The 25,879-nt window shown below is 37.1% G+C and overlaps 1 protein-coding gene across 2 annotated transcripts in view; it reads left to right on the forward strand.

The window, feature by feature from the left end:
- LOC150081718 (uncharacterized) overlaps positions 1 to 25,879 on the forward strand; it is a 1,674,628-nt gene that overhangs the window by 781,952 nt on the left and 866,797 nt on the right. For both annotated transcript variants that reach the window (XM_090378825.1, XM_090378826.1), the window contains 2 exons: positions 5,763 to 5,861; positions 24,508 to 24,705. In XM_090378825.1, coding sequence (XP_090234951.1) covers positions 5,763 to 5,861; positions 24,508 to 24,705 — 297 coding nt within the window. The remainder of the gene's footprint in view (positions 1 to 5,762; positions 5,862 to 24,507; positions 24,706 to 25,879) is intronic.

Here is a 25,879-nt window from a genome sequence, read left to right on the forward strand (position 1 = left end):
CCTCTCTTGGAAAGAGGATCCCTTCATTCCCCTCACCAATCTTGTTGCCCTTCTCTGTACACGCTCAAGCAAATCTACATCCTTCCTAAAATGAGGCCTCCAGACCTGTACGCAGTACTGAAGGTGGGGCCTGACCATTGCCTTATACAGACGGACAATCACCTCCTTTTCACTGCTAGCAAAATTCCTATATATCATTGACAAAACCCCATGACCTGCCCTGGCAGCCTGTCTGCATTGCTCAGAAAACTTCATATCTGACTGCACAATTACTCCCAGGTCTTTTTCATTTTCTACCACCTTAAGTGTAGTACCACACAGTTGGTAGGTTTCTCTGTGGTTACTTCTACCCATATGCAGTACTTTGCATTTGTCAAGGTTAAACTTCAGTTGCCACTTCTTAGCCCATCTGCCCAAATTATCTAGATCCTGTTGCAGTAGCACACTGCCATTACTGTCATTAACAACCCTGCCAACCTTTGTATCATCTGCAAACTTCAACATTAAGTCCGATATACCTTCATCAATATCATTGATAAATATACAAAACAACAGTGGACCTAACACCGAACCCTGTGGGACTCCACTAATAACATTAGTCCATGAAGAGTAGCACCCATTGATTACCACCCTCTGTCTTCTCCCACTTAACCATCCTTTTATCCATTGTAGCAACTTACCCTTAATACCATTCTGCTCCAATTTGTACAATAGTCTTCCATGCGCAACAGTGTCAAAAGCTTTCCTGAAATCCAAATATATGATATCAAAATTATTTTTTGCATCCAGTTCCTTTGTAACCACATCATAATATCCTATCAAATTTGTCAGACAAGACTTTCCCGTAACAAATCCATGTTGTGTCTGGATTATTGCTGCAGCCTTGTCTAGATGATCCTGCAATGCATCTTTAACCAGTGACTCCATTATTTTACCCGGAACAGAAGTTAAACTAACTGGTCTGTAATTACTCGTGTCACCCTTTGATCCCCCTTTGTGAATTGGGGATACATTTGCACATCTCCAGTCCGTGGGAACCTCCCCTGAGTCCAAGGACGCTCTCATAATTATGGCTAAGGGTTTGCTTAGTTGCTTTGCCGCCTCCTTTAATATAACTGGATAGATCCCATCCACCCCAGGTGCTTTTCTTATGTTTAACTTCAACAATTTCTCCTCCACTTTGCTTTCAGTTATTCCAAAATCATTAAGTATCCTGCTGCAATTTGATAACCTTCTGCCATTTTCAAACCTTAATAATTCCTCATATGTGAATGTAGATGCAAAATACTCATTCAGTTTGTTTGCTATCTGAGCAGGATCATCAACAGTCGAACCATTGATGTCAAGTGGACCAATCAGATTCATCCCCTTCCTTTTAGAGTTTACCTAAGTAAAGAAATCCTTGCTGTTTTTCTTAGCATCTTTTGCCAAGGATTTCTTCTAATCTGCCTTCGCCTGCCTAACCTCCTTTGTCACCTGATTACAGACTAGCTTATATCTGCCATAGGCTTCTGAGTCGCTTGATAATTTATATGCATCCCATGCATTTTTATTCTCTATTACGAGTCTCATTAGTTCATTAGATAACCATTTAGGCCTAAACCTTGAACAATATTTCTTAATAGGTATGAAACTTTTAGTAGCATCCACGATTAATTCCTTGAACGCTTCCCACTTAGAATTTACTGTTGGTAACATCGTCAGTTGATCCCACTGTACAGAATTTAAAAACTGTATATACTCAATATACCCATTATAGCTCGGCACAAACCAGCTAACACAAGAACAGTGTGGTTAAGGCCTTAATAGATAGGGTTGGGTCCCACTGCAGTACTCCCGAGGATAAAGAGAGAGAAATTATCAGAGTCACAGGAGACCTCAAGAAATGTGGCTATCCCCAGAGGGTTTTGGATAAATTTATTAGAGGGGTAGAGTCCACGCGTAGTGAGTCGTCTGCCCCTGTGATCACTACATACATTCCTTACTATCCAGGCCTTACAGAACGCATTTCACATACAGTCCGGGGGTGCCAGATACACTATGTGCAACTTCCGGGATGGAGGTTGCACACATTGATATCACAAGTTAAAGACTCCATAGCAAAAGAAGTTAGTAGTGGGGTGGTATATGAAATTAAATGCCCAGATTGTGAGGTTTGTTATGTTGGTGAGACAGGGCGATGACTTAAAGAACGTCTGGGCGAGCACATGAAGGCTATAAAAACTGCAAATTATGCGAAGTCTGCTGTGGCCGAGCACTATTGGGAGAAGCAGCATCAGATCTCCCCTGAAGCTGCGGTCATCACTGACTGAGCTCACAGTTTCTAGAACGGTAAATGGCTTGAGAGCCTGCGCATTGGGGTGGCTAGCAGTAACACTATTAACAGGGATAGGGGTATTTGCATACATCCTCTCCTTGAAGCCGTCGTTCTTGAACGAGATGATCGGTTTTTATTGGAGCGTTCCCGAGCCATTTCCAGTTCCAGCATGCAGGTGGGAAATTCCAACCGTATTCCTGTGGAACCATGTGAAGATTTCCGTGAGCCTGCTATTTAAGGATGTTGTTGTACAACAGAAGCACACTGTTGAGAAAGGAGTCTGTAGTCTCCCAAAGCTACAGTTTTTAGCACTTTTATCACTATTTTATTATTTTAACTTCAGTCACAGTCATTTTATATTTATTGTAAATACATCTGTTTTTATTAGTTTTACTTCTTTCATGTATTTTAAAGCTTTTAACGCTTTTATTTTAACTTTCAAATCTGTCTTAGTATATATATTTTAATTGTATTTTAATTGTAAATAAAATTACATTTTATTTTATTTAAATTGGTTGGAGTGAAGCATAAATATTTCAGCATGAATTTTCCCCACCTCATAGGCCTGTTTGGAGATGTTTCCATAAGGGTGATGGTAACTCTACTTAGGTAGAGATACCATGACCAGGGTATCTATCCAACTACCCACCGAAGAATGCCAAATAGCCCCGAAACAGTGCTGTTTGGGTGGTGATATCTGCTGAGAATAAATAATAATAGTCTTCTCCTTTGGTGAAGCGTTACTTATTTGAAGTAGGCAACTTGTTGTGAAGGTATGAGATTTAACTAAAATGATGCCGTTTTTGCTAATTCAGAATTTTCTGCATACTAATATGATGCGTTTGCACTAACTTGTATGTTATCAAATTCTCTCGCAGCCTGTGGCTTAAGCTCTAAAAGTGTTTTAGAAAAACTGTGGCTTAAGCTCTAAAAGTGTTTAGAGACCAGGCCTCGAAATAAACTCATGCCCTTATTTCGAGGCCTGATCTGTTTCCATAATCAAGTTATTCATTCATCAAGTTATACGTAATGGTTAAATTTTTTTACAGGGCAGGGTTGTCAGCCCTGCACCCAACCCCCAGCCTAGAGGATCAGGGTATCTCTTTTTGTCTGTCTCTTCACCTGTCTAGCTTGGGTGGCCCTACCTGTACCTAAGCTACCGCCTAGCTAGTGGTAGGGTACCGATGTAGCTCTCAGGATCACTAGAGCACACAAGCCCCACCTCCATGTCAAGGTAGAGATACCATTGGTGGGGATATTACCTAACTACAGAAGATAAATTATAATGCTCTGCTCTGCTCTGCTCTGCTCTGTCACTGACTCTTTTCAATTGGATACACATTGAGAGCTTTTACCCCTCCTCTTGGCATCATTTGATTATGCTAGTGTTTTCGAAACCAGATGGGGATCAGTGCAAGCTGCAAACTACAACCAGCCTATATTAGTTGCATAAGAAAAATTTTAGAAATAAAAACTGATACATAACAGACTTGTGTGGTTTCTAGTATCTCAGTCACTGATAAATAAAAATCAAGATGGTTTTTAGAAAAAATTGGTTCATTTTAAATATTATGAACAAAGTTGAATCAAACATTTAGAACACTTTCATAAGAAATGAGCATTTAATCATCATATGCCTTAGTTATAGAGAAATTCTTCGAAACCACTTGATGCTGTGGCATACCCCAAGCTCTTCTTGGGGTATGCCACAGGGGTATGTGGCATACCCCAAGAAGTATGCTTGGGGTATCTAATTCACATTTTTTTTGTTTTTGGTTTTTAGTATCTCGTATCTAATTCACAGCCTTTTCCACATCAGAACATTTAAAGTTTGTTATTAAAATATCTACCTTCCTAATCATTTGTCCATGATGAGTTTCACAAGGAGCTATCCTTAATATTACTTTGTTTGCAATTAGAATCAATAGAATAATGTGTGCATTATTCTGTTGGGGTATTTAGTGTGTTGAATAAAAAGAATCAACAGAATAATGCTCACATTATTCTGTTGATTCTTTTTTTCAACACACTAATTCCCTTCAACACTAATTCTAATTCTCACAAATTCTCTTCAACACACTCGAAGCGTACATATATACTGACAATCATTATCTCCTGACATACACAAAATTTGTTTTTCATTTAGAGACAATTTCAAATATCCATTAATAAGCGTGAATACTGATTACCACATCTCATCACAGGAAACTACTGCCATGCACTTCAGCAAAAAACAGGAAATTTACCTGAACTTGAATTGCGGCTGGAAAATCACCCAGTATCAATTTCTAACAATATCTTGTTCCTAGAACTTTTACTTGACAGCAAACTTAACTTTCTAAGCCACATTAAGCATATAAGAACACTCTGCGTTAAGAAGCTGCATATTATTATGAGCCAATAAGCTCATAATAATATGCAGATTATTATGAGCCAATAAGCCGGCCAACTGTGCTGCCGCTTGGAGAGCTGATTGATGCACCTTACTCAGTGTCAAATCCTCATCCATTCTTGGTCAGGTTCTGTAGCCATGAGTGACTAGGTTTCTTGCTTGGTGCATCGATCTCGTATTTTGGAAGCACTTTATCACAAATTTCTCAGTATTGCAATATTAGAATATTGCCATACTGAGAAACTAAAATAAAAGTAAAAAAAAAAAACAAAACTAAATAAAACGCCACTGCTCCAGTGGAGAAGTATATTGCTATTTATTTAAAGTGTATGCTTTTACTACTCAGATTCAGACTCTTCTTGGGATCACATGATCATGTAAGTAGGCACTGTAAAGACCTGAACAACCCACTGATTAATTAGGAAACCTATTTTGCTCTATGCCACATACAGAATCGGGGTATCCTCTGCTCTGTTAATGTATAGAAATTATTGATTCGCTCAAATAGAAATTAGTGCTTTTGGACATGCACAATCATCTTGAAAATAATTTGGTGAAATATGTATATCAGCCACTAAAGTAATTCACAGAATTCAGTTTTGATTTTTACTTCTTTAGGATTTTTAAAAATTAAACGACTTCTAATATTTATGTTTAAATAGTTTTTTATTTTTATTTATATTTTTTTTACAATTATTTTTACATTAAATAATCATATTCTGCAAATGAATGAATGAATAACAAAATGTTTCTCATACATGGAAATTTTTCTTTAAGTTGTTTACCATCAGTAGAAACTTGATTATTTATTTTAAAATTATCCATTTTATAGATACCATGCTTCCACAAAATTTTCATAGATGGTAGTTATCTACCACTCCTGTTATGATCAGTGAATGTTTTTTATGCATTATACTTCTAACATTTGTGGAAATTGTGTTTGGGTGGTTTTTTAGAATTTTATCTGCTTTATTATCATTAATAAACAATATTCTGTCTTGACTTTGAACGAGTATATGAAATGAAACACGAGTTATTTTTATTCTGTTGCAGGCAGGGTTCACGCCACTTCATTTGGCAGCTCAGGAAGGTCATACTGATATCACCACTCTTTTGATTGAACATGATGCTGTAGTTAATGCAAAAGCAAAGGTAACTTTGCTTATGTTGAATTCTATGCTTAAATTTTAGTTTGAATTTTGCTTATAGCATGTCAGTAAATCTTTTATCTGTTTTCTTGTTAATCACTCTTCTTGATGTACTCTCCCCATAACATGTACATTTGTTCCATCGATGTGCGAATTCAAGTATCCATGCAGCATAAAATTCTTTAGAACCGGTTTGGAGTCACTGGAGAACATATCTAATGGCACATGGATGTCAAACTTCTCTCCTATCAAAAAAAAAAATATATTAATGGTCCAAAGAATAGGTAATCTCAAGGAAGACTGTCCAGATTGTAAGGTAATTGGTCTAGGATTGCCCAACCAAGGGTACTGAGTGCTGTGATGGCCTTAATGACAACATGTTTTGTTTGTCTTAGTTAGTTGTTGGCGCATCGGCTTCTGTGGCCATAATGCACCTCCCAAGGTTTTTGCAGTACTCTGATCCAAGCCTGAGGTGGAATTCGAACCCGCGACCTTTGGGTTGCCAGGCAGGCACTTTACCCACCCGGTCAGCCCGGTCGGCATTGACAACATGGGGCCAAGCATTGTCATGCAGGATTTGTTCCTCTACTCTTTTGGTATGCTCATCCTCAATGTTGCATTCACCTTTCTTGTCAGGGAATCACATAATACTGGGCATTTATTGTGGCACCATGCTTTAAAACTTCTTCAGCAGTTATTAGAATTCCAGAAGACTAATTGAAAACACAGATTTCTAGGTTATGGATTTTTATGGCATTCCATGTTTGCTTACTTGTTTGTTCTCATGAGCTGTGATGACCTCATGGCTCACCATGTCATAACCTTATCAAGAAATAAATCATAGGCCTTGGTGCCAAGCACTTTGTGAATGAGTGATTTATCTGAGCTTCCAGTACTATTTTCTAAAGTGATCTCAAGTTGTTCTGTGTTCTTATTGTTAATAAATGTCCTTATTTGATAGCAGTTATTATTTCAAATGTACTAGAAGAGAGTAAGAAAGAAAAGTTACCTTTTTTTATTTTGCCTGTAGTTTTATTACTAACTCTTGTTAATCTTCACCTGGTCACACCAGGCAGGAACAGTACCTGGTGTGGCCAAGCTCTTCCACCCAGGTTTACAACCCTATCTCTCCGTGGCAAAGCCAGAATCCTGGGCAGAAGGCCGACCGGGCTAGCTGAGTGGGTCAAGTACCTGCCCGGCAACCCAAAGGTCGCGGATTCGATTCCCGCCTCGGGCTTGGATCAAAGTACTGCAAAAACCTTGGGAGGTGCAATATGGCCACAGAAGCCGATGCGCCAACAACTACCAAATCAAAAAAAAAAAAAAAAAAAAAAATCAACCTGGGCAGAACAGCCAACCTTCAGGCTAAAAGGAGCTAAACAGATCTACAAAACATTCCACCAGTGGAGCCCAAAGGCTCACCATATCATAAAACTCCAAGTGATCATAACACTTCAAATCCCAAAAGTCTGAGAAGAGAAATGCAAACACAAGATTGTGCAGTTTCTTGTAATATATGCCCTAAAAGACAAATCCATTAGTAAGCCTCTTCAGTTTTTTATTCAGAAATTTCTAGAAAGTTATACTAGTTCACCTAACAGTGTAAAGAGAGGTCTATCAGGAGACTTCCTTGTAGAGAAAGTAACTCAAGGTATATAGATGTTCTGCTGAAACTATCATCCTTCCATGGTATTTCTATCAGAGTCACTCCCCATGCAATCACCACGTTGTAAAGGCTGCCATCCAGTATTTTCAAAAGCTTGTGACTAGTGGAAATTAGAAAATAAAATCAAAAGTTCAAAATTTAACAAAACGTTTTTTATACCATGAAGTGAGAAAACTTCTCGTAGGAGTTCCAAAGTGTAGCTACCAATCTTCAACCAAAAACACCAAATTGTAGCTAAACTGACTGAGATAACGCTTCCCCTGAAAATGTCACTTGCTGAATGGACAAACTATTTGTTAGGAGAGTTGCAACAGGATATGTCAGATCAGGTTAATAATACCCTGAATCCAATCCCATCTGCACATACTTCTGCATCTGAAAAAGATTAACAGTGGTAAAACTTTTTCGTTTTACGAAGCTATTTTAAAACAACAAGTTTTAACAGAATTTGATTCTGTTAAAAAACAAAGTTTCCTTCAACATTGTAATACTGCCAATTAAGATGGACTGCTAGAGATATATTGAAGATGATATGGATACAGAATTACTTTTATTTCTCAAGAAAAATAAATTTTAAAGTGATCAACACAAACAAACAGCCTCCAAAAAACAAACTGACCAACCCTCCACATCTGAGTCTAAATAACGGACCATACCTTATGAAATTGTAGAGGACTACATAACAAAATTGATGACTTGAATGAACTGATCATCCACTGTGAATCAATAGGCATAAGTTTATAGGAAACCAGTTTAGCTTTGTTTAGTTTAGTTTATTGAAGTGTCTTCTTTAATAAAAAAAAAAAAAAAAAAATTACATCCTTTACAGATGAGATAGAAATTCAACAAACAGCCCATTTTAGTGGAATCTAGAATTCTCTCCAAACATTCTCCATATTTAGAAGCAATTGCAGTGGGCAATGCACATTGCAACTGCTTCTAAGTATGGAGAGTATGTTTCACCATCACATTTACTTTGTTTCTATATATCCCCAACTTCAATACTGCACATATTGAAGTTAACTTTGATGACCTTATTGTGCAGATACCAACTGTTTTTTTTTTTTTTTTTTTTTTTTTGTCTACTAGGCAACTTTAATGGACACCACCCACTCACATCAAATGGACAAGCATGGAAAACTACTCACAGCAATTCTCGACAAGTACAACATTACTAAACAGGACCTGTATTATTTCTGAGCATTGATTGGTCAGTGTTGGATGACCTCTTCAGCAGTGATCATTACCTTATAGTTTTTTGAATCCAAACATTGTTGTTTAGTTTCAAAACTACATCTGAAACTGAAAGTTGAACAAACTGGAAATTCATTAAAGCTGACTGGAATAGATAAGTCGGTCCTGTTGCTCTTGATACAAAACTACGTCTGAAACTGAAAGTTGAACAAACTGGAAATTCATTAAAGCTGACTGGAATAGATATGTCGGTCCTGTTGCTCTTGATGCAAAACTCATTCACAAAAGATAATAGCTGTAGCCAGTGTTACAGCTATTATATTTTGTGTAGTCATATGTAAGACACTTAAAGCACATAACTACTTATTAGGCAAATTATATCCATAGCAGCTTATGTGCCAATAAACCTCCACAACAACAAAACTACTTATGGAATGCACAAATGCAAAAAAGGAAAAAAAATAAAGCATGGAATCTGTTCCACAAAACATCCTACAACAAATAACATTTTCAGCTGTAAGTGATTTAGAGCTAAAGCCTACCATGTAAGAAGAAAGTCGAGATAGAACTTCTGGATTTGGTTTGCACCCACTGTTACCAAAGATACTGATACCCAATTAATTTGGAAAATAGTTTAAACAAAAAAAAAAAAAAAAAACACTATGGAAATTACCTAAACAGTCTCCTGATCCCCAGTTGAAATGGACAGATTATATCATCTTTCAAAGAAATAGCAAATGTCTTTTGCAGAAACATTCTCCAAACTGTTAAGGCTTTTAAAAAACCAAAGAAATAGCAGAGAGAAAAAAAATAAACTGTCAAAAATCACTTTCTTCCTTATAACCAACAATTTACAATATCAGTGTTGTTGCAGGAATCTTTAAATATCTCAGGTAACAGTGCTGTTGACTCTGATGGAATGGAATTTGTCCTTTCTCAAATCAGGAAAGGGCAAAGCACATCCGTAAAATTATTGACCAGTTTCTCTTACTAGTTATCTTGGCAAAACCTTAGAGAAAACTTTTCTGATCTCAGGAAAAACTGTTCCTCCATGGGTCTTGTGTTCAAAGTTGAGGTAAACATTCAGAATTCTTTCATCAAAAAAACAGTACCTCGTATGTTTTGATATCGAGAAGGTCATTTATGCAATGTAGAGTTTTGGTGTCCTTTGAAACTTGTACATGCTTGGACTAAGAGGACATTTACCTCTTTCTGCAGTATCCATTACCAAAATTCTCTCTCTTTCTCTTTCAGTCTTTCACCCAGGAAGAAGACCTACAAGGCTCTGTCCTTAGTGCTATGCTCTTTGCTATCAGAATAATTCAAATTAGACAAAATATTCCTCATGTTACTCTCAAAGAAAGAGCTAACTCGAATGACAACTTCAGTGTTCAAAAAGTAAATTAAAGCTGTCACAGAATGGTTGTTACCTCTCTGATCAGAAAACCATTGTTGCATACTTTGTTAAAAAAAAAAAAAAAAAAAAATCAAATTGCACACTGAACCAGAATTATGACCGAGGACACACCCTATAATACCCTTTCACTGTATCTGTTTCTTAGGGCGCCTCCGTAGCCAGGTGGGCAGGAGCAGTAGTGCGTAGCACACACTTCTTGATTAGACTTGGGTTCAAGGCTGTGACCACCAAATATGGAGGATGCGGAAAGGTCAGGGAGTGACCACCGTATATCCCCGGAGCAATATGGCCTTAGTTGCTAATGCTCCTGTAAACCAAATAACAAACAAACTGTTTCTTAGGCCTCACTCTTGACAATAAGCTTAATTTTTCTAAAACATAATGAATACCTGGACTGCATGCCAAAGAAAAGACAAATATACTTAAGAGTAATCTCAGCCATGACACGCAGTGTTGACTGTTGCGCCCTACTTCACTTGTGCGATGCAATCATCAGATCCCAACTGGTCTTATGGCCCCCTCCCCCCATACATATAGTTCTACCAGGAGTGCTCTTGAGTGGCTCAACCCAGGCCATCATCTTGTTGCTTTCCGGACATCCTCTTATTCAAAGTTTATATGTTGTAGCAAATGAACCACCACTAAATCTAAGGAGAAAACTGCCACCTCTGAAATTATGCTGCAAAAATGTGAAGCCTATGAATGTAGGCTATGCAGTCATATTTCTTTTAATCCTCCTCTCTCCCCAGTAGAAAATGAGCTATAGCAATAAGCCTAAAGAAAATAACCTTGCTAGAAGAAGGAATAAACCTACAAGATCTAATGCAACATTGGAATGTACAGTTAAACAATATAGTCCAAGGTACTTCTGAACCACATCCTCCATAGGTTCAATATTCAACAACTTGTGATAATCACTTTAGTCAACTGGGAAAGCACTCTGCAGCAAATATGAATATCAAACAACTATTTGTGCATGTGTATCAGCAAATTTCTATTGTGTTGAGATATATACTGACCACTGTAGTTGCAGCAGCAGCCGCAGCAACTACAGTTGCAGTTCTACATTTGCCATATCTACATCACTTCCAGTTGAATTCAGCCTATACACTGTAGAATTGTATGCAATTATATTAACCATTGATCATTTTCTACACCCCAGATCAAAATCTTCAGAAGTTCCCTGAATGCAGTAATTTCCCTACAATGCAAGTATTTCCTCTCTCATCCTGTTATTAAACAGATTTAATCTTGGTTGATTGAGCATGATATAACTTGCCAGTCAGAAGTTCTGCTGGATTCCAAGGCACATTGCAATTTCTGGAAATAAATGCAAATCAAGTTATCTAATGAACAAGTATTATGCACGGCACAAGTTCCACATTCAGACTATAAACCTCTCATCCAACAAGTGTGTCACAATTGATGGAAGCAACTATGGCAATCTCAGACTAACACTAAACTGTTACAGCTTAAACATGAGCCACAACTGTCGAACACCAGTTTTTGAAAGAATAGACACAAAGTTATTCTTGCCAGAACATGAATTGGTCACACCCACCCAACAGAACTTTTTCTTCTCTGGGGGATGATCTATACAGTGCATTCATTGCCATTCCTTATTAACTGTGAAGCACATCCTCATAGACTGTCTGCACTACCAGATAAACAGGACTGCAGCCTTTGTATCTTTGTCAAATTTATCTGAACCATTAGCACTACACCATATTATGGAAAATAATGCCAGCTTCATTGAATTATTCAATTACCTTAAACAATCCATGTATATGATAGGCTTTAATTAATCTTTATACCTTTTTTTACTTCAATAGCATATGAACAGGCACAGTGTAGCCTTAGCAGCTCTTGTGCCACTGAATCTCAATCTAAACAGCAACAAACAAATCAAAATTTAATGGTCCTAACACTTAGAGATAAGCTTTCTGAGTGAATTCCAGCATCTTGGAATTCCACCTTACACTAACTTTTTGGAAGCAAAGGTGTTTGTTTATGACTCTCTATGCTACTGATAGTGATGTTCACTTTTTGTGGGATATGTTCAGAAATGCTGTGGTTGTTTTGTTAATATGCACTTGATTGAGCTCTTTTTATAGTATTGCAGTGTTGGGGAGATTTTCCACTGCCTCACAGCTGTCCTTGAACAATACATAAGGTGTGGGCTATTAAATAACTTGACTGCATGTGCAGCTACTATGCATTAAGAAACACCTGTGAAACAAAAGCACTGAAGTTGACCTTGAACCCGGTGCGAGAGGTATTTGTCGTTAAAATTTTAATTTTTTTTACAAAATGAATCTAAGGTAAATTTTTACTTATTAAAAATTAATAAATATATAGAATTATATTCATATATTTGTACAATATAGTAGGGGCTGACTGGATTCTGGCCTGTCGGGATTTTGGGCCAGATCCCCTTGAACCTTTCCCTAGTTGTCTGCCGAGTCTCATTCCAGCATGCTTATTCACTTTACAGTGAGATAGGTTTTCATTACCTTGTGTTTTTGCAGTGTGCTGGAAAAATGTCACACAAAAGAATCAAACAACAAATGAAGCTCAGATTTTTAACAAAACTAAAAACACTAACTGAACATTACAAATTGTTATGCTAAGTTTATGGGGAAGATACTATGTCAAGAGCTTGAGTTTAAATGGCACAAAAGATTTTTGGGCGAACAACCAGGCTGCCCAATATCCATTAAAAGTAAAGAAACTCTGAAGTGGGTAAGGACATTGATTAGGGGTGGTCAGTGTTTAAGCATTAGAATGGTTGCATCGGAACGCAATATGGACAAAGAAACAGATAAATTTTGACCAAGTTGGTGCCAGAAATTTAGAATGATGATCAAAAGAATGAGAAGTAAGTTGCGAAGATATTTTGAAAAAAAAAAAAAAAAAAGAAGATACACTTCTTTTGAGTACTGTAATTACTTGCAATGAAACTTGGCTCTTCCAGTGCGACCCAAAACTAAAAGACAGTCAATGCAATGAAAGACAAAACAGTCCCCCGACCAAAAAAAAGCAAGAATATCAAAATAAAAATTAAAAACAATGCTTCTTGTTTTCTTTGATCTTAAAGGAATTATTACCGCTGAATACATCCCATCAAATTAGTCTGTCAGTCAAACATACTATATTGAAGTTCTGACAAGGCAGTATGAAAAAATTCTAAGGAAGAGACCTGAATTGTGGAAGGATGGTTAGATGCCCCATCAAGACAATGCTCCAACATACAACATGCTCTCAGTTTGCTATTTCTGGCCAAAAACAAATCCCTGTGGTGAACAGCATCCTAACTCCTGACCTTTTTCTCTTCCCTAAACTGAAAAGTGTACTTAAGTTAACCTATTTTTAGTTCATTTGAAGATATTCAGAAAAAAGTGACCAAAGTGTTAAAAGGGTGTACAGAAGATGACTTCCAGAAATGTTTCTGTGTTGTAAGAAATGTATCGAATAGTGTGTGCAAGCCCAAGGCAATTATTTTGAAGGGATAATGTGTAAGGTACAAAATATTTCATTATACAGTGGATTCCGGTTATTTGGGCCACCGGTTAATTGGGGCAGCCGTTTATTTGGGGCAAATCTTAAAAAACAGAATCCAATCGAGAAAATAGCCAGGGTTTACTTCGCTTAATTGGGACAACATGCTGTTTAATTGGGGAAGGAGACCACCGCACTGGAGATCACCCTACGATTTTCTCCGATTGTACCACGTGGTTCGGTCTGATTTCTGGAGGTCACAACCATAAAACAATAAAACAATTAGCAGTCACCTGTCTATTGGGCTTTTCTGTTAGTGCAATCTATCATAAATGGATAGTAAACTCGATCTTATTGAATTTGCGATAATACCGACAGCTGGAATTCTGTGGGTTATTATGGTAAAATGTGTTTACACTTCCATGAAATCTTCAATCATATAAAAAAATTAATTTTCATAATCTTCTCTTCATTCCTATTTTTAAAGATTCGTAACTTGTTATTCCATTCTCACTTGCACGTATCGTGTTACTTGCAATTTGTGTGTGCCGTGTTCTTTTTTGTTATTGATTGCTTATCTTTTTACCACCCACCCACAAATGTCGGTTTTTTTTTTTTTTAGTTAGTTGTTGGTGCATCGGCTTCTGTGGCCATAATGCACCTCCCAAGGTTTTTGCAGTACTTTGATCCAAGCCCGAGATGGGATTCGAACCCGCGGCCTTTGGGTTGCCAGGCAGGCACTTTACCCACCCACCCAGCCAGCCTGGTCGGCGAAATGTCAGTGAACAGAAATGTCAACTAGTTAGTATGTACATATTACAGTATGTATTAATTCCAATTTTCATGTATCATTTAATTTTTTAATTGGTAAGGTAATAAAGGGTAAATTTGTGCTTAATATATCTTTACTTTTATAGCTTGTAGATAATATTCCTCCTATTTTTGCTAATTAGAATCGCTGTTTAATAGAACTAAAATTCAGTTCACAAACGTGATCACAATGAACAGCGCTTACTACACATCGTATAGTGAATGGTACTTTACTTAGGTGACTCCATCGTAACGTGATTTGATTGTATAGTGGACCAATTGTAAAGCAGGGGTCCATTGTATTTTTAACTTTTTTTTACGTGAAACTTCGGATAATTGGGGCAGCCGCTTAATCGGGCCAAAATGCACTAGTCCCGATGTGTCCCAATTAACCGGAATCGACTATATTTATTTTATTGCAACAGTCTCATTATTTAATAGCCACATTTTTTACTACTTATACACATTGGTGTATGAATAATGCACTGCACTCATACAACAGCGCTTCATTTGTAAACTGTACAGCATATGTTCCATGAATGTCAGCCTGTTTTGAGCTTTACCATGAGTTGCCTTGGTATTGCACTACTCTAAATAAAAGCCACTGCCCCAATGAATAGGATGGAGCATGGTGGACTGAGACATTTTAACCAGGCAGTGATGGTGTTCTAATCTTGGTGGCAGGGCACCTGATCGATGTCTCCTTTTTTTTTTTCCTTCCCCCCTCTAATTCTGCTTGAATAATAACAATTTAATTTTTTTCTTAATGGATTGCAATACTTATTGTGTATGATCTTTAAGGTTTAAAATAAATTAATTTTTAAAATGTGCGATGTGTTTTATACTTTATTTTTAAAAATAAACCCCCCCAAAAAAAAAAAGAACAATATTCATTTTGCCAAAAGTTACAAAATAAACTTATTAGACATAAAAATGAAACATCTCTCATAGTCTCTTCCATTTTCCAACTTAAAAGAACATTAAATGAATGAAATTTTAAACTATGCAGGTGCATATATTTTTGCTTATTATCTATATAAATATTATTAAAAACAATTAAAACCATGTGCATAAGGGGTGATCAGTTAATTCATGGACTGGTCCAAGATCTTATCTTAATTGTCATCATCTGAATCTTCTGTGGATTTCTCCTTCTTGAAATATTCTCCCTTGAACTTTACACACTTTCGCCACTGTCATACCCATGCATTAAATGCTGCTTGCAAGCCATTTTTCAAAAGACTGCAAAGTGTTTCTGTTGTGGCTCTGTGAGCATTGTTGTCTGATGTGAAACACTTGCATTTCAGAGCTTTCTTCTTCCGACATGGAAACAGGAAGAAATCACATGGGGCTAAGTCTCGTGAATAAGGGGGATATGGCAGAACCTTGGCACCAATGGTAGTGATCACTGGCTGCACAATATTAGCCATATGGGGCCTGGCATTGTCTTGATATAAAAACCACATCACACCGGAAAGTTCTCAATGTTTCTCATGAATGGTGCATCGAAGTTAGCATTAATTGAGTCCTATGATGCAACTAGATAAACATTCCAAATGTTTGTCTAGTTCAGCCTTAAATTTATTTAAGCTATCAAATTCCACAAAAACTAATGGAAGTCTGTTCTGGCAATCAGTTACTCGCTGGCTAAAGGCAAACTTCTGCACATCTGTTCTACAACTGTCTTTCCTCAAGTTTGACTCTGAGAACCTCAGGGTATGCTTCCTTATCCATAGTTCTTCAAAGAGGCACAAAATGTGTAACAAGAATGCTTTTTATGTCAAAAAACACCAGAACCATTTGTTTTTCAGCCAAACGAGAAGCTCGAAATTTCTTAGGTCTTGGTGAATGAGAATGCTTCTATTCACTCAACTGTCGTTTTGTTCCTGGATCATAGTGAAAAATCCAAGTTTCATCACAAGTCACTATTTGATTTAAGAAGTTTTGACCCCGTGTTTCAAAACAATCAATCATTTCTTTGCACAAGTCTACTCTTTGCTGTTTTTTCTGGAATCAAATTGTGGAATCCAGCTGGCACAGATTCATGACATTTTCAGGTGATCTTTCACAATATTGTGAGCACTACTATATGAAATGGACATTCTGACAGCTAACTTACGAAGTGTAATTTGCCTGTCTGCATCCAAGATTTCCTGGGCTTTTGTGATTTTCTCAGGAGTTTGGTTGGAAGGCTGACCAGGTCTTGGGTCATCGGCAACAGACTCACGGCCTTCACTGAATCACTTGTTCCATTTAAATATGGCCGTCCTTCCAAGACACTCACTACCATACACTTCATTCATCTCTTTAACTGTATCTGATTTATTTAAGCTCTGTCTGACATAATGAATCACATATCCCTGTTCAATCTGTATGTCCGACATGATACTTGCTTCAAAAGGATTGTCAGTGACATGCGGCTAAAAAAGCTCTCTGCATGGAACACTAGCTCAACGAGTACTGGTGTACACACAGTCTGCTCAGTAGCTACCAGGAAGAGTGCCTTTGGTGGCAGTTATGTAAAGTTCGTGAGGTAAACAAAAAACATTTCACCAGTCCGCAAATTAAATGACAACCCTTTGTATATTTGATGCCATTAGTTACTTCAATTTTTCAGGCTCATATCAAAATTTATTTAAAATTTGGTGCTCCCGAGAGCATGCGAAATTTGAAACTATATACGTTGCTTCCCACAGAGTAGCGTCCATTTTCAGAAACCAGGTTTCATGTTATCATCCTTATGCTGTGAAAACAATACTAAATCTCTTTCAAGAAAGAATGCCTAGTGTAAGACAGTAGATGTTTATTGATTTGGTGGGAAAGGAAAAGCAAGTAACCTAAAACTATGCAAAGAGTATCTGCAGTTGTCCAGTACCATGCCATTCTTCAAGCAAAAATCCAAATAGTTGCAAAAATGGTGATGGGGCACTTGACAGGTTCTCACACCTCATTTCTATATGAAAATCACTTTGGAAACTTTCATTTCAGTAAAAGTAATTCAATAAATATTTGACTATATTTAGGAAGGTAGAAAAAATTTAAGAAATTTAATCATTGATTAATGGTTAATATGGGAATGTTAGTTTTGAAGGCACCTGTGAGGTGCCCTGCTACCACTGCCAGGTTAAATTGTTAAAGCTTCATTATAATTTTTACAATGAGCAATATTTAATACAGATTATTTAAGTTGGGTCCAAAGGCATTTTTTTTAATAGCTACTTGTTTTAAAAATTGTCACTTAAGTGTTCCCCTTGCATTTCAGTACATTCTTGAATTCTTTTTGTGACTGTGTATTACACACTCTCATGGCATCATCATTTGCTTGAATCTCCTCCATAATACTCTTTCCATTTGGCAACATTTGGCAAAACATAAGCATCTTCTGCCTTCTCAACCTACTATAAGTTCCAATAATTTTGTTTAGCATTAAAAAAAAAAAAAAAAGTGTTTCTACCTCTAATGGCACACAACACCTGTGTTTGCTGTTAAGTTGACTTCCAAAAAAGAAATTGGATGCAGAAAGATAGTGCTCACTGCAGCCAAGAGTAACAAAAAAATGATATGGTTGCCAAACAGTTGAATGCAACAAATTCATTTTTACATTTGCTGTATGGGTAGTTGCCCAATCCTTCTGGAACCACTCTTACCCTTGATCCTAAAGCTGTGGAGTAAAAAAATTTTGAATATGGATCTATAATGCTCATTGTTTACTGTAACAGAATTATCAGCATCATCTTTGAAGAAATAACAACTGTAAATACCAAATGATGCAACTCCACACCAAACCACAGCTTTAGGCCTGTGCAGTTGATCTGCTATCTTGTCTGTTTCTGTCAGACAACTATTGAAAGTTTATTTTATTTGTAGCATGAGAGAAGTGGAAGATTGCTTCAGCTATCACTAAAAGATTGTTAATTAAATTTGAATTTTGTTGTAACCTTCTTTGAAAATCATGAAAAACTGAAGATGCATTGCTTTATCACATTCCTGTGCAAGTGCCATCTTGTGGAAGTGAAATTGTAATTTCAAATGTAAAATTTGGCTGAGGATTATCTGGAGAATCCTTGTGAATCCATGCCAAGTGAAAAGGACTGTTTTCTTAAAATGTGTGTTTCACAGCTGCAATGTTTACAGGCTTTCTTATGGTCTTTAATGATCCTATGGGTTTCACTTGTACAATACAACTGGTTTTCCACCAGTGGTTTTCTCAAGCAATGACAGTGTTTTGTGAACGAGCAAACGAGATTCATGTTTTCCTGAAAATGGCCTCTGAGGTTGGGCAAATTCATATCTTAGCAATAAATAAACTCATACACCAACCATAAGAATAAGTATTTTACTGTAACTGAAAATTTACAAATTAAAATAAATAAAATTACTACACTATGTATTTACAAAAACTGATATTATAATAAATTAAATTATGTACATTGTGAAAACATTAAAACTATAATAAAATCCTTGCAATAAAATATACTAAAATAAACCGGATTAAAAACGATAAAAACGATAAGAAACCTGGAGCTTTCGGAAGCATCGGCTTCCTTCCTCAGCAGTAACAAAACTTCCTGCAACACTTCCTTATATAACAGGCTCACGGTACTTATACATGTGGTTCAGTCGGCGGATGGTCTAAACTGGAAACGGAAACAGCTCGGGAGCGTGCCAAGCAAAACCGTTCATCCGTACTTAGGACAATGGTTTCAAACAGAGGATGCATACGCATACCTCTGTCCCTATTCATGATATTGTTGTCGGATGAACTGATTCGTAAGCTCTCGAGCCATTTACGGTCCCAGAACCCATGCGTTCGATCCACAATAACCGCATCCTCTGTGGAGATTTGATGCTGCTTCTCCCAAAAATGCTCGGCCACAGCAGACTTGTTGTAATCAGCGGTTTTTATAGCATTTGCATGCTCCCCCAGACGATCCTTGACCCGTCGTTTTGTCTCGCCCACATAACATTCCCCACAATCCGGGCATTTTATCCTGTATACCACTCCACTACTCAGGTCCTTTGCTATTGGGTCTTTTACTTGGGACACAACCTCCCATTGCGGAGATAGCAATGGGTATTGAACGGGCCATCAGCAAGCTACCGGAGGCCCTAGCTAATGAGATCCGGGTGAAGTCTGCCGTTATTTTGAGCCAGGTGAAGAAAGTATCTCAGAATGTTAACTTTAGTCAAAGAAAAGCCTTGAATGAATTGAGAAGAGACGATGGAATTGTGGTTTTACCTGCGGACAAGGGCAGATTGACGGTTGTCCTAAACAAAGAAGATTATCACAAAAAAGCATTGGACCTTTTACAGAACAATAATACGTATAAAGTTACTCAGAGAAACCAGTTGGTTGGCCTAGAGCGGCGCGTTAATAAACTGGTACAGACTTGGTTAAAGGCAGAGAAGATTTCCAGGGAGACCTTTTGGTTCTTACATGCTACTGGATGCCAACGCCCCAGGTTCTATGGACTTCCGAAAACTCACAAGACGGAAGTCCTTCTCAGACCCATCGTATCATTTATAGGAAGCCCCACATATGCTTTGTCGGGGTACTTGGCTAAATTGATTTCGCCTATAATGGATCAGTCCAACTATGTCATAAAAGACAGCAAAGAATTTGTGGGTTTTGTGAAAGATTTGATTGTAAATGAAAATGAGAGCATGATTTCCTTTGATGTTGTGTCACTATTTACATGCATTCCAATTAAACATGGAATATATTGTGTTAGAAAAGCTTTGAGTAATGATGTCTCTTTGGGTAATAGATCACTTTTAAATGTAGAGGATATTTGTTCTGGTGTGGAACTTTGTCTGGCCAGCACCACTATGGTGTACCAAGGTGTTATGTACAAACAGGTTCATGGTACAGCCATGGGATCTCCCATTAGCACCATCGTGGCCAATTTGGCCATGGAGGAGTTAGAGGGCAGGGTTTTTGGTGGATGTCAGTTTCCCATAAAGAAATGGAAGAGGTATGTAGATGATACCTTTACCGTGGTCCAGAAGGGGAGAGAGGATGATGCACTCCATTGGCCTAATAGCTTCTCCCAATTTATACAATTTATCTCAGAGGTGGAGACAGGAGGTACCCTTCCCTTCTTGGATGTACTAGTCTCTAGGATAGGCCCTAGGCTCAAAACTTCCAGTGTGTAAAAAACCTATGTGCAGAGGCCAGTACACCCATTATAGTTCAGCACATGCTGGACAATATAAGAATAGTGTGGTAAAAGCTCTACTAGATAGAGCAGAGTCACACTGTACTACCTCTGAGGACAAAGCATGTGAAATTAGACGAGTCACAGCAGACCTTAGAAAATGCAGATACCCCCAGAGGATCATAGACAGATTTAGTAGAGGAACAGAGTCCAGCCGTCAGGAACCGTTTGTTTCTGTGGCTACCGCATACATTCCTTACTATCCGGGCGTTACTGTGCATCTAACGAGAATTTTGTGTGGTTATAAAACACGCTGTGTGCAGCTTCCCAGGTGGAGGTTGCACAGTTGTGTCCCAAGTAAAAGACCCAATAGCAAAGGACCTGAGTAGTGGAGTGGTATACAGGATAAAATGCCCGGATTGTGGGGAATGTTATGTGGGCGAGACAAAACGACAGCTCAAGGATCGTCTGGGGGAGCATGTAAATGCTATAAAAACCACTGATTACAACAAGTCTGCTGTGGCCGAGCATTTTTGGGAGAGGCAGTATCAGATCTCCCCAGAGGATGCGGTTATTGTGGATCGAGTGCATGGGTTCTGGGACCATAAATGGCTTGAGAGCTTACGAATCAGTTCACCCGACAACAATATCATGAATAGGGACAGAGGTATGCGTATGCATCCTCTGTTTGAAACCATTGTCCTAAGTACGGATGAACGGTTTTGCTTGGCAAGCTCCCGAACTGTTTCCACTTCCGGTTCGGACCATCCGCTGACTGAACCACGTGTATAAGTACCGTGAGTCTGTTATATAAGGAAGTGTTGCAGGAAGTTTTGTTACTGCTGAAGAAGGAAGCTGATGCTTCCTAAAGCTCCAGGTTTCTTATCGTTTTTATTGCTTTTAATCCGATTTATTTTAGTATATTTTATTGCAAGGATTTTATTACAGTTTTAATGTTTTCACAATGTACATAATTTAATTTATTATAATATCAGTTTTGGTAAATACATAGTGTAGTAATTTTATTTATTTTAATTTGTTAATTTTCAGTTACAGTAAAATACTTATTCTTATGGTTGGTGTATGAGTTTATTTATTGCTAAGATAAGATTCATGCTTAACATAGCATTCAACTATTATTGTATGTAGTTCCAAACTCCATTTCTTCATGTTTGCACACAACACTACACTAGCCTGACTAATACTGAAATTATTTTTCAGTATTAGATGGCACTGGCTGAAAAAGTAGTTTTTATGAATTAAGAACCATCATTCCATCGTGCTCCACCCTGTATATTGCTTTTTATTTAAAGAGTATGCCTCAACACAGGCCTAGTCTGCTAAATGTGGCACCGGTTGTCTCCAGATCACCTCCGTGGTTTGTCCCAGAATTGTTGATAAATTTCTTCTTGACAGTGGCTCATCCACAGCCAAACTCCATGCACTAGGGCTGATAGTCAAATTAAATCACCTGTGGTGCACCTTAAGATTGGGAGAACTTAATTGTATGAGTGCTGAATCTAAGACATTTCCAGAAGTCTGATGATATCTAGGATTGGCCCTATCCCAGAAATCAGGAGCACTTGTCATTATCGAGGAAGGTTACTGTAAAGTCCTTGTACAATATGCCCAGAGACAGTCTTTCAAACAAGAAGACAAATCCTCTCAAACCCATCAAACAGATGCACCTACTACTGAAACATAACACTAATCCCCCTATCAATAAATTCTGAACAAAGCTGTTCCACCCCAAATGTGACTTAAATAGACTATCTAAATCGACCACTGGGGCCCCTGTCTGTATGCACTCCCTACCCTGTGTTAGTGCGAATGATCAAGTGGTGCACAACTGTGTGAGTGAATGTGTGCTGACAATTTGTTTTGTGCATGTGTTTGTTTGCATGATTTCCCATTTTGTGAGTTGGTGTTTTGTCTGTATCCATGTCTTTGTTGGAATTGTGTAAGCAAATCTGTGAAATGAATGAATAAGTGCTACATAAGTGTGCGAATGAATGTATGTCTGGGGAGTTGAGGTGTATGTGCTAAAAAAACTCCAAATTTCAAAATATATATACAGTAGTAGGGTTTCCAGGTTTTCCTAAAAAAAAAAAAAAAAAATTTTTTTTGTTGATAAAATTTGTTTTAACAAACACAAAATTCAAATTGTCTGTTATTTTAATTGTACTTATTTTGACATTTTGGCCTTTTTAATAATTGTTTATCCTGTTTTACATACTGAAGGAACTCTTTACATGTAAAAGAGAAATTCATTGCAATCTGCAACTTTGCCTCGATTAATTCTTGGTGACTTCTGTTTCTGACATCTGTCTACTTAAATTTCATTAATGAAAACGCCTTTTCTACTACAGCATTTGAGCCAGGAATACTTAAAAAATATCCTTCTATTCTACTGATATTGGGTACATTTTCTTTCTTCTCCCACACCATGGACAATGAAAGTGAAAGAACAATATGTTCTGTGACTTCTTCTGCCTTTCTCATGGTAGGCAACTATTGAAAAAATGTTGTTGCCAACAGTTTTTGAACAGTTGCAGCATCATCTGATGGTTGTGTTAGCAAACAATTTTTAGTTATATTTACCGGGACATTTAAAACATGATTTTCATCATAAAAAGAAGAAAAAAAAAAAAAAAAAAGGAAGAAACCTACTTGCAGGCAAATTAAAAATGTAAAGAGTAAAATCAACCAAAAAGAACATAAAGCTTACGGGGAAAAAGGTAGGACCTTACAACCCTATGCAGTAGACAGAAGCAAAGCATTGGTAGAAAGGGAAGAGAGAGAGGCATGAATTGGGAAATAGCTGGTTTAAACAGAAGAAACCACCATCAAACTGTCAACCTCAACTTATCTTAGGGTTGTCAGGTCTACCCAGACTTTGATCCTTTTTGGGATCACATTGGTAGGAAGATAGTCATGAAGACATGAACAACCCATTTACAAGATAAGTCCACAATATGTGAGATGCAAGATGGTGCAATAAGTGAAGTAGATATAATTAAATCTAGGGCAAAGGCCTCAAGCTGTGGCCTTTCTGTATATAGCTATAAGAAAACTGGATTTGCTTCTTAGTGCATTTAAGTGATTTAATGGTGCATTTATTAGTGCATTTATTTATTTATTTAATGCATTTATTAGTGCACAGTTGGGTGTGTGTGTGTGTGTGTGTGTGTGTGTGTGTGTGTGTGTGTATTGTGGAAGCACTTCACTACAAGTTGCTGTAGTATTGCACTACTCTAAATAAAAGGCACTGTATCAGTGGAGAAAAATGTTGCTTTTTATTTAAAGTATATGCCACTATCCAGATGTAGGTTTAGATCCTCTTTGGGATCTCATCAGTGGGGTAAAGCACAGTGAGGATCCTGACAATCCAGTGGTGAGAATAACCACAGTATGTGAGGCAGTGCTGTAAGTAACTCTGATGTAGTTAAGTAGTTATAGTAGATAACATACTTCTCCATTGTATCAGTGGATATAAGATACTTGGAGAAAAGAACATGTATCTAAATTCACTTGTATAATATACTTATTACATAACTGTATTATTTTATTTTTATTGACATTTTAATTATTAAACATATAATTTCCATATTTATTACATAATTTATGCATTTTTATGTTTTCATAATTAATTATTTTATATAATTTGTTGTAATATTCATTTCCACATTTAGAATAGAGTACAGGACCTTTCATATTTATGAACCATTATATAACTAAATAAGTTTGACTAAATAATCGATTATAATAATATATAAGCACATAAGAAATTTGTGCAGGCTTACATATTATTTTTGTTATATCAGTATCTTTTCTTAAGGATATCCAGTATTGTTTTATAGTTACTGAGGACTGTATTTTAAAATAACCTGTACCTTTTATTTATTAGAATGGACTAACTCCTCTTCATTTGTGTGCACAAGAGGACCATGTAAATGTAGCAGCTATATTGGTTAAAAATGGTGCAGAAATTGGGCCACAGACTAAAGCTGGTTATACCCCCCTTCATGTTGCTTGCCATTTTGGTCAAATAAACATGATAAGATTTCTACTTCAACATGGTGCAGATGTCAATGCCACAACGTCAGTAAGTACAAAATTTGACAAATTTGATTCGTTCATTCCAGTTTTTTAATATAAATATATAAATATTTAATAATTTTCAGGTATATTAAAATATAGAAAATTGTGCGCTGAAAATTATAAACATAAAATTATTTTGGTTTTCATGTGAAATTTATAAAGTTGTTGTGAAAAATGCCATAAACTAAGACTTATTCACTACTTTCCATAAATCATTGTTTTTTCATTGGTGGTTCAGACTTCTAAGGTTTTTTCACGAGAAAATACATAGTTCAAGACTTTTTTTTATTTATTTATTTTTTATTAGTACTAGTATTGCTAAGTACAGTGAATGAACCTGTCAACCTGGAAATTCCAAAGATGAGTATTGACTGCTAATGTTTTCTCTGTTTAAAAAAAAAAAAAAAAAAATTAGTAAAGTAATGTGTGTAAAGGTGGTCTGAAGATTATACTTGGTGAATATGGGAAGATGGATACTGACAGCGTTGAGTAGAAATAACACTGGTCATTGTAAAGTACACATTTCAAGATTTATTACAGTGGTAGACAGTAAATGCAAACTTTGTCGCATTGTCACTTGCAAGCAGTATGCTACTCTTGGTACTTATACAATCCAAGTATGTGGAAACCAGTGAAACCAGTGAAAGTCCATCTTGTGATGTTCAAAGAATATATATGGAGTGAAATATGTAGTGTGTGTGTGTGTGTGTGTGTATATATATATATACACATACACAGGGTGTCTCAAAAATACACAGCATAACTTCAGGAATGAGTTCCTCATATGTAGACAATAAAAATATTTTATATCAACATAGTTCCGGAAATGCATGGTTCCTGAGTGTCGGAATGTCTTATCTCCCGCAGGTGATTTCCTTCATCACAAGGTACTGACAGAATCTGGTAGTTTTCCATTCCGACCACGTACTCAAATCAGGAGCAAGTGGATATGCACTTTATGTACGGTTTGGTGGACGGCAATGCCCTGGAGGCTTGTCGTTTGTACCACAAAAGGTTCCCAGAATGAAGATGTCCAGACAGGAAAACATTTGAAGGTATCCATCGCCACCTTTGTGAATATGGGACCTTTACACCTCGTGCTGCCGACAGAGGACGACCAAGATCTACGACTCCTGAAGGAGAGGAGGAGATTTTGGATGTTGTGCATGCCACTCCTG

The sequence above is a fragment of the Mastigoproctus giganteus genome, chromosome 8 (genome assembly GCF_048544385.1).
Source record: "Mastigoproctus giganteus isolate SK-2022 chromosome 8, ASM4854438v1, whole genome shotgun sequence".
Classification (NCBI taxonomy): domain Eukaryota; kingdom Metazoa; phylum Arthropoda; class Arachnida; order Uropygi; family Thelyphonidae; genus Mastigoproctus; species Mastigoproctus giganteus.